The sequence below is a fragment of the Quercus suber genome, unplaced genomic scaffold (assembly GCF_002906115.3).
Source record: "Quercus suber isolate HL8 unplaced genomic scaffold, Cork oak 2.0 scaffold_609, whole genome shotgun sequence".
NCBI lineage: Eukaryota > Viridiplantae > Streptophyta > Magnoliopsida > Fagales > Fagaceae > Quercus > Quercus suber.
In genome coordinates, this window is record NW_027070052.1 from 10,949 (window position 1) to 28,111 (window position 17,163).

The window sequence follows — 17,163 nt, forward strand, 5'->3', positions numbered from 1 at the left end:
CAATTTGCACTAATAATAATCATTAATACGTCCAACGTACAAGTTTTATAGTTACTTTTAGACTAAAATAAATTTTGGGTCTTCATCACAAATGAATCTTGTGTAATTTATTACTTTTGATAACAACTACAGAGTATCCAAAAAAAAAAAAAAAAAACAGTGGTGTAATTGCACTGTAATAATCATCACTCTGTCCAGCATGTGTTTGATATTTACTTTTTTAATGAGCAATTTTATACCATCTACTTTATTTTTATGGGTTTATACTATTTAGTATTTACTTGACTACACATGACATGTTAGAATGACTGCCTATGGTTATAATTTAATCAATTGAATAGTAGCGTGTGATCCATTCCTATGCATTGACATATGGGCAAATTACAACTTATTCATCTGTAGTTTGGCCGAAATTTAAATTGTTTACTGGTGATTTGAGACTTAACACTTTACTCACCTAAGGTTTGACTGAAATTTTAGTTGCCTACCTGTAGTTTGAGATCCCATGATGCAAGTGTTCTACTAGATTCTTTTTTATCTTATTTAATCTTGTATTTTTATGTTTTTTATGATTTTGGAGGAGAGAGACATAAAAGTGGATCAAAATTACATATTTAGTCATGTTTTTAACAAAGTTAGGTTACGAAATTCTAACTGAACTAATTAATCTCAGGTAGGTAAAGTATCAAATTTTAAACCTCAGGTAGGTAACTTAAATTTCGGCCAAATCACAGGTGGGAAATTGTAATTTACCTTTGACATATTGAAAAGCAAATAAATTTGTATTCAAACATTGTCTTAGAAAATATATTTCACAAGAATAAGAATTTTATAATTAAATGACCATAACCATTTTGAAAGACGAATTTCAAAGTCTTTTAAAAGACAATTATTAATAGGAAAAACATTTTGTTTACTTGAAATCATTTGATTTTGTGCTCATTGATTTTATATATATACTGTAGGGTCGATTTTTGTAGCCTAAGCCCAAAAGAGATTGGCTATAGGCCCAACGAACCCAGAACAATAAATTTGTAGAGAGTGGGTTGAAGGTTTAGGTGCCGGCCGGCGTCTAAGAAGCCTGAACCTCTTTTCCTTTTATTGAAGAAACACTTGGAATAATTTACAACTAGGAGACGCTCCTCGGCCTATGGCCGAAGAGGCTTTTTTCCTCCCTTCTCTCCCCCCAAAAAACCCCCCATCTACATTTTGGTTGTCCCTCTTATATACTACTCTCTTCTTCTTCCTGTTGATCGTTCATTGGCCTCTCCTCTGGCCGCCTGTCCCATCAGAGGTCGTATCTGTGCTCAAGTGGTTCACTCTGATCGATGTAGCCCTGCCCGGGGGTTGCATCCCCATTTAATGCGGCCAGAAGGGTTAGGTGAACGTATTAAGTGCTGAGGTGACAACTTCTTTTGATAACAACTACAGAGTATCCAAAAAAAAAAAAAAAAAAAACAGTGGTGTAATTGCACTGTAATAATCATCACTCTGTCCAGCATATGTGTTTGATATTTACTTTTTTAATGAGCAATTTTATACCATCTACTTTATTTTTATGGGTTTATACTATTTAGTATTTACTTGACTACACATGACATGTTAGAATGACTGCCTATGGTTATAATTTAATCAATTGAATAGTAGCGTGTGATCCATTCCTATGCATTGACATATGGGCAAATTACAACTTATTCATCTGTAATTTGGCCGAAATTTAAATTGTTTACTGGTGATTTGAAACTTAACACTTTACTCACCTAAGGTTTGACTGAAATTTTAGTTGCCTACCTGTAGTTTGAGATCCCATGATGCAAGTGTTCTACTAGATTCTTTTTTATCTTATTTAATCTTGTATTTTTATGTTTTTTATGATTTTGGAGGAGAGAGACATAAAAGTGGATCAAAATTACATATTTAGTCATGTTTTTAACAAAGTTAGGTTACGAAATTCTAACTGAACTAATTAATCTCAGGTAGGTAAAGTATCAAATTTTAAACCTCAGGTAGGTAACTTAAATTTCGGCCAAATCACAGGTGGGAAATTGTAATTTACCTTTGACATATTGAAAAGCAAATAAATTTGTATTCAAACATTGTCTTAGAAAATATATTTCACAAGAATAAGAATTTTATAATTAAATGACCATAACCATTTTGAAAGACGAATTTCAAAGTCTTTTAAAAGACAATTATTAATAGGAAAAACATTTTGTTTACTTGAAATCATTTGATTTTGTGCTCATTGATTTTATATATATACTGTAGGGTCGATTTTTGTAGCCTAAGCCCAAAAGAGATTGGCTATAGGCCCAACGAACCCAGAACAATAAATTTGTAGAGAGTGGGTTGAAGGTTTAGGTGCCGGCCGGCGTCTAAGAAGCCTGAACCTCTTTTCCTTTTATTGAAGAAACACTTGGAATAATTTACAACTAGGAGACGCTCCTCGGCCTATGGCCGAAGAGGCTTTTTTCCTCCCTTCTCTCCCCCCAAAAAACCCCCCATCTACATTTTGGTTGTCCCTCTTATATACTACTCTCTTCTTCTTCCTGTTGATCGTTCATTGGCCTCTCCTCTGGCCGCCTGTCCCATCAGAGGTCGTATCTGTGCTCAAGTGGTTCACTCTGATCGATGTAGCCCTGCCCGGGGGTTGCATCCCCATTAATGCGGCCAGAAGGGTTAGGTGAACGTATTAAGTGCTGAGGTGACAACTGGCTCTGGTTCTGTCCCCCCTTCCCCTATAGTTATCCTTAGTATGCCGAGGACGAGGGGATCCTCGGCACGGATCCAAAGAAGGGTTTGCTCCCCAAATTGGCCTTGGGTAATCATCCCTCCTCGGACTGGGCCATTTGGGCCTGGCTTGGAGTGGGCCGTGGCTGTACGATTTCCTGGCCCCACAATAGCCCCTCAAAATCTTGCTGCACGCATCCCTGGGCGGGGAGAAGGATTTTGACATCCTCGGCCTCATCCCTCCCCCACCCCTTGTTAGTGTTGGGGCTCATTGACCTACCAAGGGCATGTCGCTGACGCTTCGGAGCACGTAACGTGTCCATCATTAAATCCAGGCAGCTCTGTGCTCCCCACGTCCAAGGAGGAGTTATCCATCCAACGGTGGAGATTTGTCTGGCATTCATGAGCGGGAAAACCCGCATGGCTCTTCGATTTGGGGTATAAATACCCGTACGAACCGCTTCTTCCTGTTCCTCATTTGTAATCGAGGATATTCGTGCGCCCTTCCCGAGTCCAGATACCCTCTTACTAGCACCTCCAGCACAAAAGCCTGTCCGAGAAGCCCTTTCTCTTTCCTGTAAGTCGCTCTCTCTTTGGCCTCTCTTTCTCGTTACCCTTTTTTCTGCTTCGCCTGTTCTTTCTTAGTTCTTTTAGGCGTCCACTGCGATGGGTAGGTTTAAGAAATATGTTGATACTGAGGAGACAAAAAAAAAAAAAAAAAAAAAAAAAAAAAAAAAAGACGCTAAGCTTGACTAGTTACACAGTAAAAAATAGAGGAAGACAAACAACTATAAGGTTTGACCTTTGCAAGGTTGCATGGTTGACCTTTCTACTTACATTTTTTTTTTTTTTCTTGTAGGTTAATAGATCAGACCAAAATAAATACCTTGAAAGCTTATGTGACATAAAACAATAAAATAAGAAATCAAATTCTAAATATTTATGGAAATACAAAACAAATTCTGGGAGGTTTTCTTGACTTCTTAATAAAAATTGTATTACTTATAAAAAGAAAATGAAACACAACAAATTCTGCTAACATGTTCAATCACATATTCAAGTTTCCTTTTTCACAGTAGGACCATCATATGACCCACTGCACCCAGCCTCCAACCCGAAGTCAGTCAATTTATGGTAAGTTGTATTAAGCAGAGCAAATGGATTAAGCTTGAGTCAGCATTGTAGATTAGCACAGGTTTTGACACTGCTACTTACAAGGAACATTCAATTGAACAAAGAGAGAACATATGTTCATTGCTCTCCTGAACAGGATGAGAAACTACTAATCAAACCTATATTTCAAAAAATGAATAACAACAATAAAGATACCTTATAGGTGGTAAATACCTTTCAGGACCCAGGGAGAGAAAGAACAACGTATGGATAGTACTAGAAAATTGTTACTTTAATAAAATTGAACTCATGACTACAACGTGAACTCAAGGATACATATGTATAATCCATCAGATTGTCGTAAAAAGGAAGAAAATAGCAGTTATAGGTTAAAGGCATCTAGAATTTGCAGGTTTTGTTAAATTCTTAAGATATAATGGTCAAATGATTTTTTTTGATAAGTAGATATAATGGTCAAATGATGACACATTCCCTACACAATTCAATCCCCTTGCAGAGCCTTGCACGTCTCAAGATGCAACAATTCAAATTCTGCATTAAAGATTTAGTGCTTTTGTCTAATCATTTAAAGAAAATAATTATTAAATTTTTGCTAACATGAATTATTGTTTTAACTTAACTTCAAGTAAAGAAAATGGTTAACTTCAAGTAAAGAAAATGGACAGATATGAAATAAAAATTTTAAAAAAGAGAGGAGATAGGATACAATATGAAACATACATTTTGCTTAGGGTTTTAATATCTACAAAGATTTCATTATAGAAAGTAGAGGAAACAAGTTATTGCAAATAGCACCTTTGTAGGTCCTGATGCATTGCCCTTGTACACTTCCCTACTTATTGAATGTTCCAATATCTTCTTTGCCCACTCCGGTGGACCTTTATCCAAAGCTTCATAAACGCACTTTCTGATCCTTGTTCCCACATTTGTGGGTAGTTTTCTAACAGGTTCCAGCACCTTTGCCCACTCAGGTATATTATCACCATTCACACAATTCTTCTCAGAAGCACCAGTTGCATTTGCATCAGAACCTTCATCTTCTATGGCAAGAACATCATTTTCTCTGTTCAAAGAACCAAAAATTTGCTTTGTAGCCTCTGCAAGCAACTGAAGGTTAAAGAAGAAAAGCAATTAGTATGCATCCTATTTTTTCTTTTCCGTTTTTCAACTGCACCATGAGTTACAGCAACTACAGACACTGGAAAATATATGTACTTTGTATAAATCAGAGATTGACCAAATTTTTTTATACAACTAAAATTAAAGGGGAAAAATATCACACAGCAGTGAAGCCATTGTAGTATTTCAGGAAAGTCGAGTATTTAAAAGGCACTGCAAAATCATTTTCTTGAATCACAAAACCAAGAATCAAAGGAACAAATATTGGAATTAGATAATGCAGCAGGGAAAGCACAACTAATAAATAAATAAAATCAGGCACATATCATCGAACCAAGAAACGTACAAATGAAAATCTAGAGATTGAAAAAATGAAAAAAATAAAAACAAGTCAAACAACTGACATAAAATGCACTTATCTATTACCTTTTGTACTCAGAATTTTTCAAAGACAGCCATAACAATGGGAAACTTTTATGTAGTGTCAATGTACAGATCATATAAGAAGAGTTACACAACAATTCCCACAATGAGACAGGCAAGTTCACTACGGATCACACAAAAAGACCATGAAAAGCTCAACATGCTCTCCAATAATCTCTTTCATTCCTAGGCCATAGAAACAATTTTGCAATTTCTGTATGGCAAGAAGAACAAAACTAAACCACTTGAAAAGAATGCAAATTATTTGAAACCATGATGATCACAATCAAGGGCACAAGGTTCAAAGTCAGAGTGACAAAGTTTAGCTACAAAAATTGGTTATAACCTAAAGCTACAACCTTACACAATATCTGTTTATTGGAGGTGAATTTTGACAAATCCATCATTGGATTACATCTTCTTCTTATATTCTCCATGCTTGCAAAATTTCTTGAAAATTCAATATTAATAGTTATGTCATCAATAAATTGTTTGAATTACAAATTTTGTAGTTTAAAATTATACATAAAATATAAGTTTATAAATTATATAGTAACTAACATTTGATTAACACAAAATTTAACATGTGTATTAAGGGTATAAAAAACATACAATTCAACTGTTAGATTTTGAAAATATGTAGTAATGTTTATTTTATTGAGTAAGGTTCTATCCTTAGGTTACAATCAATTTTGTAGCTAAACTTTGTCCTTTTTTACATGTCCTCGCATGAAATATTGAAGGCAATTGTTCTCAACATCTTACTTCAAAGATGCGTACCAATAAAAATGATTTTTTTTATTTGGTGGATAAGTACCAATCAAAATGATGCTGATGCACGTCTAAATCATTGAATTAGGAAGGTTCAGTAAATAATGGCCATAAAAAAGTAAGAGACTTACAAGGGCATCAGCTTCCATTCCAGCCACTCCGGTAAGTGAGCCACAAAGCACCCCACCATCACCTTTCAAACAGCGAAAGACCTTACCACTTTCACGAGCAGTAATCTCTGCAGAGTCAAGATTACCATCCATGGATAAGACAGCCAAGATGTATCTTCGAGCTAATTCTGGCCAAGTTAGTTCATTAATAGGTAGCATATTGATCTTAGTTATTTTTGCAGGAATAACGCTATCCACATCTTTCTTCCTTCCCCGTTTTGATTTTGACTCTCCGGAATCAAAATTTGGATCAACTAGTGCAGCAACCTTGGATTGCAGCTCACCTATCAGCACTCTTAGAAGAGATTTATGAGCCTTAGTCAAGGCTACACCAGAGCTTCTACTGTAAGTAAGAGATGCAAGTTTAGCTAGAGCTGCCTCCTTCGTTGCCCCTGTTTCCATTTGTATAAACACATGCGGATTTTCTGCATCTAGTGAAGGAGCAGATTTACAGCTTGGGGATAAGATTGATCCACCAGTACCATCAATTCTATGTGACTGTACACCACGACTCCCCTGGGTCTCCTTTTCAAATTTCTCTAGAAGATTTGTGCCATCTGACCATGGATTGATTAGTTCTTCTTCAAGTTCCTCCAATGACAAAGGTTCTTTCAGACTCAAAATTTCATGAAAACGCCACAGTAACTCCCAAGCCTAGAAAGATAACAGAAAACCAGTAAGACTTCAGATAGTAGCTATTGAATCATATGCCACAAAGTACAATTATGATAATTAAATCAATCAAATGTGACACTTGCAAGAGTATGGACATACCTGATAAACATCACCAACAAGTTCAGGGGGAACCCTCAAGCACAAAGGCTTACCAGGAGGAGGACAGTCATAAATGACATGGTTTTCGACCAACCTGGCTTTTTTGGATCTCCTAAATAAACCATCCAATGCTTCTTCTTCAATGCAATGTAAAGCACCTTTCAATTTGACCATTAGGAGCCCATTTCCAACTGTTGGTGAAGCAGAATAATTACCTCTATTTATCAGAAACTCATAGCGTGAACAGGCTTGTACCCCAGGAAGCTGTTCTATGATTTCCTGCACAAATTCCGCATCTAATCCAAATCTATCCTGCTCCAACCATTTTTCCAGTACGTTAAATGAAGTCTCCAGCTCATTGTCAGCCCAAAATACAGATGGGATGCTGAGGGAAGCCTGTGAACTGCAGAATTTAGATAACAATGTCCAATTCACTTGGCTTTTATCAGATGCTATGTAACTATTAGGTATGCTTATTTCATTTTCAACATGCTTGCAGAAGAACTTTAAAGTGCCTTTCCGTTCACAGACTTCAGAGCAAGCAGTAATGATTTTTTTAGCCACCTTTTTCCATGCAGAAGATGACGAACGATCTTCTACTAAAATCTCACCAATTTCATCTCTCAAACCTAAATCGCCTAATGTCTGAACATCACAAGCTCCGTTTGAACAACTCCGAAGACAGGACAAAATATCATTTTCTGAAGGTGGGCAGGGGTCTGAAAGAATAGTCTGAATTCCACTATCATTATCACAATCCATATCATGGGAAGTAATATCATTGATTTCTTCATTAATTTGATCAACAAACTGCTCAAGGTTTTGCCTGCAGATGACAGTTACCCCATTTGGAATGGACAACACAGAGCATGAACACCTTCTGACCCTAAAGATAGGTCCAGAATCACCACCATCTGACACTTCACACATAAAAAGAGAACCAGTAATCTTATCGTGCCAACAGGATCTATATCCTACAGGCCAGATCTGGCTAACATCATGATATGAAGCCCTAGCATCAAGTTCTCCAAGTGAAAGAACAAAAAAATCTTCAAACTGCACAGGAAACCCATCCTGAAAATGTAGAAAATAAACAAAAATGAGGCAAGAAGAACTAACTGAAGGTAATTACATCCAGTTTTTTAAATCAAATAGCTTACATATCAATCCGTAAGCAGAGAAAGAAAAACTAGTTCAATAACATGTAAGATGTAAACTTACTTTAGACTGCTGAGACCCAGAGTAAGCATTCTCCTCTGTCCCAGCTTCTGTAACTTTTACATTATTCCCAACAGTATTTGAACAGACTTCCATCGTCAGGCCATTTGATGAGAGCTCTTTATGATTATCACTGGTCAAAATTTCCTTATTTTCAGCAAAACCATTAGCAATCGAAATTCTTGATGACTTCCTTTTCCTTGATAGATGAGACCTTCCAGACATTGACTGAGACCCCTCACTTCTTACTTCAGGTTCCAAAGTGTTGAAGTTAGGCTTCAGCCCAAGATAACAAGCAACTTCATACACTGAATCAAATATCTTCCCATCTGGAGCACAGTAAACAGCACACAGTTCACAATTGCCCATTGATCGTCTAAAGTCCACGCGCCAACCTTCCTCCAGTACACCATGCCTTTCAGAAACAAAATCTCTAAGAGCTTGCAAAAAAATATCGCTAGGATTCGGAGATGATCGTCTAATAACTGTATTATTACTACTCTTACACCTTCCTAGTGGGAAACCCAAATCTACCTCCTCATATTTTCTATTAGTACTCTGTGAATGTTGCAATATATCTTCAAAACCCAATTTGACAGTGTGTGTCAAAATCCCAGAAGCTTTTTGAAATCCAAAGCCATTTCCCGCATACAAAAAGTTAGGGAATGTCACTGGAGCACCAAATGGATTGCGACCAAAAGAATTATCACCTGGAGTGTGTTTTCTAAAACCAAAATAAATGTAACCAGTAACTACTTATGACAAGTTGCATTTCAAGGTATTTGCTAAATATATTAACAAACAAGTATGGATGACATAAATGAAAAGAAAATTCAATAAATTATGAAATAAGATAAACTCACTCACAAAGAAACAAAATGGCAGCTAAACCCTACAAGCTATTAAATGCTTTAGCAAGCACAAGAATGACCTAAAAGCAGTAAGGAACAAGCTTATGTTCAAATGGATTCCACCAAGCTTGATTATCAATTTGCTTCAATGGTGAAGTTTGCAAATGACACTGACATAAGACCACAATGATGGACTCTTACGCTAGCTTGGAGAAAGGTTTTCAGAGCCCAACAGTAAGAAATATATGTGCGATTATGTATAATGGCTGAAAAGACCGATTTGAGCTAAGAAGTCCGAATCTTGTCGGGTTTAGGTTGTTGGAAAACAAGAATTTTTGTTGCATTAATTTATTTATTTATTATAAGTAACAATTCATCATAGAGCACAAAGGAGTGCAACCCATGTACATGGTAAGTATACAAGAGTACAACAACAACAACTATTGTCTAAATTTACAAAGATCTATCATCTCAAATATATTAGAAAATGTCAGCTATCATGAAGCTGATAACCACTCATTACTCATATAAGGACCTAATTAACATATATTTCACTTCTAAAACCAAGATTTCATAACCTTCAAAAGACCAAGTGTTTCTTTCCTTCCAAATTCAAAGTAATAGTGCCCTTAAATCCAATTTGAATGAAATTTTTCACTAATAAGTGTTATTTTCTGAAATTATATCAACATTGGACATTATGAATTCATTTGATGAATAGTCCATGAGTTACATTAACTTATGTATGTGATTTAGGTGTGTTAATGAGATTAACATATGGAAAATCTAAGTCACAATGCCCTTTTGACTCAAAAACTTTAATTCTTAGGCAGTGATGAAATTGGGTATTGCATCTAATTACACAACATATCAATAATGATGGTCTATCTTGATCAAGGAAATGAGGAAAACCTCTTATTGATATGTTGATGTATTTAAATTACATTGAACAGGTTTGTTATGGGTTATTATTCTATAAATTACTGTCACTTGAATAATTAAACTTGTGACTACTAAGAGCATTCACTCTCAATCTTGAGAACATGGTGCATTCAAACATAAAATGTAGGGTGTTTTATGTATATAAAAGCGAAATCATGAATGGTAAAAATCTCAATATATTGGGTAATCACATTCCTCAAGATAAAATCCATAATCTTGACACCAGACAAGATATATAACCTTTAGATAGATTTAATGGGAATTAATTATTCAAAGTATCAGGGCCTAATCAAACTAATCAAGATATTAAATTAGGAACTCAAGGATTGAAGATATAGTGATAACAAACAACAGCGACAACAACAAAGCCTTGGTCCTAAATTTTTTCAGGCTGGCTAAAAAAGTTTTGGGACTAAGGCTTTTTTTTTTTTTTGTTGTTTATCATCACAATATCTTCAATCCTTGAGTTCCTAATTTAATATATTGATAATAAAGTGACAATAATTTTTTTTTCCCCAGTTCACCATGGATATTTCACGGATGGGTCAAATGCAATTTTAAGTAGTCAAGGGATATCAAAAATAATTAAACAAATCCAACAGTGAAATTATTTTTTAAAGTGGAGAAAAATATAATTAATGATAGTGTTGGGCTACTTATGAGATAACATAACTCCAAAATCCACTGGAGCTAAGTTTTATTTTTCCTTTGGTCCCACCTAAGTTATGTACTTAGAACACCCATGGGATGGCCAACCAACACATTGATTGTGATAAGGGGAAAAAAAATAAATTTTAGTGAGAAATAACTCCCTAGAGTGTCGGCTAAAGCACATAAAAGACAAAAATCTGCTCACATTTTTCTACATCTCCCAACAAGCATACATGGTTTCTAGGAGTTTCAACAAAGAGCTCACTCTCATGGCCAAACACAGTTATTGAGGTGATCAATGTGTTTCAAGATTTTTTACTGGGTTTCTTATTTGGAGCATCTAAACTGTGACTTTTTATCTAAATTTCAAGATTCGCGAAAAATGTTGATTTGTGCAAGACTAGATATAGATATTGGTTTTTAGTCCGCAATGCTTGATATGCATGAGATATATATGCTTTTTCAACATACACCACATAAGGCAGGATTTTCTTTTGTGTCAACATACATGCTTGTATTGTGCTTGAATAATAACCTGATTTGCTCTATGCAACATCCAGATGTTGGTAATTTCATTCCTAAATAAATAGGAAAGTAACAAGTGGGTGATACAATTACAAGTTCAATATAAGGGGAGCCTACAAAGCTACATAGAAAAAATAATGCAGCAGGTATTTGACTACCTCAAGGGGATAAATTACAGTGATGACATAATAGGTATTTGACTACCTCAAAATCTTGCATAGAACAAAAGGTAAAACAGGAAGTCTAAAAATAGCCACAAGACAAGCACCATAAAGGCAAATACCATTGCAAGGCCATGGGCCACATTCACATAGACCAAGTTCTAACTTCCAATAAATGGCATTTCTAGGAGTTGGATGCTAGACATGGTATCAAATGCTAGACATCATTTTTGGCAATGATGTGTCTACCTCACAAAAATGCTGGCACGAAGCAACGCATGGCAGTCATGGGCCGCCAAACCTTCATCTTGGCGCCATATATTGGACTACCGCAGACACAAATTAGCCACCGGGGACTGTTTGATGCATCAACTGCTAGGAAAACACAGCATTGCACATCTCAATTCATCTAACCCAAACCCCAAGTCCAAGTCAAACTACACCATAATAATAAAGTACCAAACTTTGAAAACTAGATTGCAAACTACTAACCCTCTAAACCCATTGCCTAACACTAAGTTGTAAACTAGTTAACTACCACTATGAAGCAAAAACTAAAATTTTAGCCTCTAAAACACAAATTTTTACTACTAACCAACAAAAAGTTACACCAATTTCACTCAATTCAATAACTACTAGAGCAATTCTCAAACTTCAAATGTAACAATGCTAACTTGAGTGAATGAACTCGGGCCGCCGCACTTACCTCGAACCCAATATCTCCACCGTGGCCTCACCGTCGGCATCAGCGTCGCTCGGCGGCGAAGAGTTAATGTCCAAAATCCGCTTGGACTTAACCCCAAGAGGCCAACGCTTGCTCTTCACACCGCTGCACTCACACTCCGTACAAATCCACTCGTCGTGGCTCAAAACCTGGCGGCCGGCGCAGCCGATGTGGAAGCCGCGCTCGCAGCCATCGCAGACGACTACTTGGCCTTTAACCTCAGGCCCGCCACACGCACCACAAGCGCCAGAGGAGCGGCGCGCGTGGTTGATATTGCCGGCACCGGCGTCGTTCTCTGCACTAGGGAGTTCCGCAGGGCCTCCTAGCGGCGGCGGAGGGTTGTCGTGGAAGTTCCGGACGACTTCGAACGAATCGGGTAGGGTTTCGTGGAGCGAAGGCGAGGGGATCTCATTGAGATCGATTCCGAGGCCGAGACCGATTCCGATACCGGACCGAGTCTCCTCGGCCGAGTGCCTAGACTCGTCCCTAACCCTACTGAGTTCGTCGCTTGAATCGGTGAGTTCCATCATCCGAGTCTCGGCTCCGAGTTCCATGTCGGCGAGTCACGATGTGGCTCTCGTAACATTGCTCGCTTCGGCTTTCAAGATTCAGATATGATCAAATCCAACGGCTCAGATTATTTTAAGAGAGAGTTTTGTTTTTTTGTTTTTGGGTTTGGTTTTGGTTTTGGTTTTGGGTTTGGATGGAAAGACGGAAATGGAAGGGTCGGTTTTGAACAGCGTGTGGGATTTGGGTTTGGGTTTGGTGTGAAGAATGAAAAGAAAGTGGATATGAGGGAAATATTTTTTTTTTTTTTTTTTTTTTTATAATATATTTTGGGTACTCGCTCTGTGGGAGTGACACATGGGCGAAAGTGGAATTGGCTCTAACTTCTAACAGTTTCACACCCTCTCTTTTATGTGCTTCTGTCTCCAAGTTGGCAAGTACACACGAGGGAGACTTGGTGGAAAAAAGCAAAGTACACATGGTTGCCTATGTACATATGTGAATGTCAATAGGGCTGCTGCTTTGGTGGGTTTGAACTTTGAAGGAAAACCATCGTCTGGTTGACCCTGAATTTTTCACCAACCATTAGGTTTCAATTTCAAGGCTAAGTGAGTAAAGTTACATTGAAGATATTAGAGTATTTGTGGTTTATGGGATAGTCTAATAGTAAGGACATGTTTATGGTTCAAACTCAACCTAAAATTGTATTAGGGTATTCATTTGAGATAGATTATAACTTATCCCTTTGTTTCCCTGGTTTACTTAGAAGAAAAAATCTTCTACCTTTTAGTCTTTTGAAACTTAAAAAAAAAAAATTGCTAGAGAGATTAAAACCGCCCTATAATTTAATTGTTGCTACAGGGAATGAGAGAATTAAACCCTTGATGTCATAGATACATCAAAATGTGTCAATCAATTGAGTTACAAAATTCTTGGCTCAAGTTGCGTAAACTTACATTTGGTTATTATGATCAACTATTTACCTTTTAGTTAAGGATTATGAAGGTCATCCAAGTTATAATTAACTTTGAGCATTACTTTTTCACTATTACCAAATTTGACAACTTTTAATCCCATTTATTCAAACATTTCTATTATATAGGAAAATTATTAAGTATTTCGGGAGTACACAATAATTTCTTCTATGATATGTGTAAAGCACAATTATTTCCGCATTATTACATTAACCAAGTATGTGTTGGAGATTCCATAAAAATAAAATTAAAAAAGTATGCATTAGAGATGGTTTGTTTTCATTTATTTAAAAAATAAATTAAATAAAAATAAAATTATACTTTTTATTTTCAGTGAAAAAAAAAAAGCCTTTTAAAGGTTATATATATACTAAATAATGAGATATGTTTTGTCTACTTTGCTCCATTTTGTCTTGCCTATAATATTTAAATTATTTTTATACATATATTTAATATATTTTTTATTCTATTTATAATTTATTTTTTAAGTACATATTCTATTATTATCCTTAAAACACTTATTTCTTTGTATTTCGAAATATCTCAATATCGCTCTCTCTTTTCTATTTCATCTCTATCTTAATTAGCGACGGTTCCGCCACTTCTACCCTGATTCACCCCTCTCGTCTCGTAGAGGTTCTTTCTCACCCCCATAGAAAGGAAAAGACACCCATAATTTGACTAGCCACTTGACTTCGTTCCATTGTCATCCCAAAGAGATTGAATCTATATATATAAAAACCCACAAAAGTAAAAGGGAAAGCAAGAACGCAATATTTGGTATATAAGCGAAATATGCCACCAATGGCATTGAAGTTATGGCGGTTGCATGGGTCACACCCATTCAGAAAATTGTAGTGGCATATATAAAGTCGACCTCAGAGTCCAAAATTTCCCTTTCAATCGTCAAAATAACTGTTATAATTAATCTACCAACAACGTTATTATACAATAATCATTATCATTGGAATGGTTTGGAGCATGTTGTCCAGTAAGGAATGCGATAATTTAAATAATTAGAGCCTTTGAATTGGAACTACTTTAAGCCGCGAACGTTGATCATCATCAACCTGCTGGCTTCACACCAAGACAGAAAAGACTCGGTACATTTTTTGGTTGCATGGCTTCACTTATCTTCATTGGCATTGGATACAACAAGTTTGTTGCCTCTTTGTGAGCTATGGGAGCTTCATAATCTCACTAGCTACCACAAAGAATACACAATAAGAAATCGAGTAGAGCAGCAGATCATGACAGAAAGTAATTAAGAATCATCGTTATGTTATCAAATATCAGCATTATAGTATAACGCATTCCTGTTTTCCTCCAAAGTTTTGAGAATAAAATATATACTGATTCGATAACAAAAGTGCAGGAAGAAATGAAGCTTTCGGAGCTAGTTATGGCAGAGTATCCAGGTCAACGGCAGAGTCTAGAATTTTTATTTGGGACTTAAACTATGAAGCATATGTGCTGATTCGGGTTCGGTACGGTGTGGCATCTCGGCAATTTAAAAAAAAAAAAAATAGGGTGTAGTTGCGGCGGGATAGCTTTTTAAAAATTATTAAAAATATTTTTATTTATATTTTCTATATATTGCTAAGAATATTTTTTCATAAAATTGTAAAAATATACTAATTTAAGAGCAATAGTAGATAATAATTAAAACATGATATTCATAAATTAGAATACAACTCATAAGTTTGAAACAAAAACATTCCATGATGTTCGGAAATTAGAATACAACTCATAAGTTTGAAACTAAAAGAAAATAAAAGATAAGTATTCAAGACAATCAAATACAACCGTCTTCCACATTGTCATCAATAGCTTCACTTTGAACTTCACTTTCACTAGTAGTAACACTAGTGCTAGCTTTCCCAATAACCATGGCCTCTAACTCTGGCTCATCAAGTGTAAGGGTAGCATTTTCAAGAATTCCAGTTCTTCCACGCATGTTACTCTCATTCCAAGAGTCTCCTACAATATCCTACATCTTTGTGTTGCATTTACGTACTTCTCATTGTGCCTTGACAAGAGTCAAAGATTAGACTGCACATATACCAAATCCTCAGCAAGTGCAAGAGCCATTTTGTTTCTTTTTAAGGAATGAACGAATTTGTATGTGCTCCAATTCCTCTCAACACATGAGGATAAACAAGGTTGTCCAAGAAGTTTAAAGGCAAGGGTTTGAAGTGTTGGTAATGAAGAGCCATGGTATTGCCACCAAACTAAAGGTTGTAAGACTCATCTATCTGTCAAGGCATCTGATGAAGGAAACCTCCCTTCTGAAAATGTAGCAAACTCAACTTTCACCATCCTTAATTCATACTCATCTTCAAAGTATCGTTCCAAACTCTTGCTCATTTCTATAAAAATTTCATGATCCTGATGTGGAGGGACACGTTTTGGATTCTTTGAAAGCCATTCAATGAAGTAATACCTAGTTAAAAAAAAAAAAAAAAATATAGATGATGAAACGTGTGTTTTACTAATAGAAAATGAAAGTACTTACTTAGGATTTAAGAAATGAGCTAAGCAATGTAGTGGTGTACAATTTTTAGTCTATCGATCAAGGGGCATATCATACACCACATTAAAAAATGAGCTATACTCATCTGCTTCTAGACATGGCAAAACGGGCGGGTCGGGTCGGGTTCGGGTCGGGTCAATCGGGTCGCGATTCAAAACGGGTCACGGGTCAAAACGGGTTATTTTTAAATGGGTCAAACGGGTCGCGGGTCAAACGGGTCGCGGGTCAAATGGGTTGCGGGTCAAACGGGTCGCGGGTCAAACGGGTTACAGGACGGGTCGAGTTGACCTGTATTTTTCAAACAAGTTTNCTTTTAAAGGTTATATATATACTAACTCAAACATAAGATTGCTTTTTTTTTTTTTGCTAAAAAAAAAATCCTAATATCTGAATTTCACAAATCTAAGCTTAAAGAAAGAAAACTCAATATATGAATTGTACAGCATCAATCTAGAACCTATTTAAAAAAAGGTGGCATGATATCCAGGGAACTATAAGTCGGATTTGCATTGCCGTGGTCAAACTAATAAGAGGTACCATGACAAGTGTCAGACAAAGTAAAGCGTGTCATGGTGGAGTTCACGCAAAAAAAAACTAGACGCTTCTTCTTCTTTGCACGGCTAAGAAAAGTGCGATTTCATTGGTGAAAGAGGCAGCACAAATAATTGCACATGCTGACATTACTGTTTTTTTTTTTTTTTTTGGTTTTTTGGTCATGCTGTAAAATTAATTGTAGAAGATGGATTTAATTTATCATGATTATATACAAGCAATCATAACATTCACACCGATTTGGTGTCCAACAGTGGAAAAGTCATAAAGACTCAGTACCAATCTAAACAGGAAAATTGGGCTTATTTGTACGTAATGGGTAATCTAGACTCCTCCAAATTTGACCGATCCAATTTTATTAGATTGTGTTCATTTTCTTTGAATTTGATCCTAGCAAACACAAA

At 36.2% G+C, this 17,163-nt stretch overlaps 1 protein-coding gene across 1 annotated transcript; it reads right to left on the bottom strand.

Annotated features, from left to right (window-relative positions):
- Positions 1 to 4,540: 4,540 nt before the first annotated feature.
- Positions 4,541 to 12,990, bottom strand: LOC136064013 (methyl-CpG-binding domain-containing protein 9-like). Its single transcript, XM_065765130.1, has 5 exons — positions 12,176 to 12,990; positions 8,343 to 9,063; positions 7,122 to 8,195; positions 6,309 to 7,001; positions 4,541 to 4,971 (listed from the first exon to the last, which is right to left on the bottom strand). The coding sequence occupies exons 1-5, from the start codon at positions 12,745 to 12,747 to the stop codon at positions 4,621 to 4,623; spliced, it is 3,411 nt and encodes a 1,136-aa protein (XP_065621202.1). The 5' UTR covers positions 12,748 to 12,990; the 3' UTR covers positions 4,541 to 4,620.
- Positions 12,991 to 17,163: the final 4,173 nt, after the last annotated feature.

Bases quoted from the DNA above. Each gene is read 5' to 3' on its own strand.
- LOC136064013 (XM_065765130.1), bottom strand. From the start codon at position 12,747: ATGGAACTCGGAGCCGAGACTCGGATGATGGAACTCACCGATTCAAGC. The intron at 9,064-12,175 runs GTAAGTGCGGCG...TTTTGGTTTTAG, and splicing joins GTGGAGATATTGGGTTCGAG to AAAACACACTCCAGGTGATA. The intron at 7,002-7,121 runs GTATGTCCATAC...TTATCTTTCTAG, and splicing joins TTGTTGGTGATGTTTATCAG to GCTTGGGAGTTACTGTGGCG.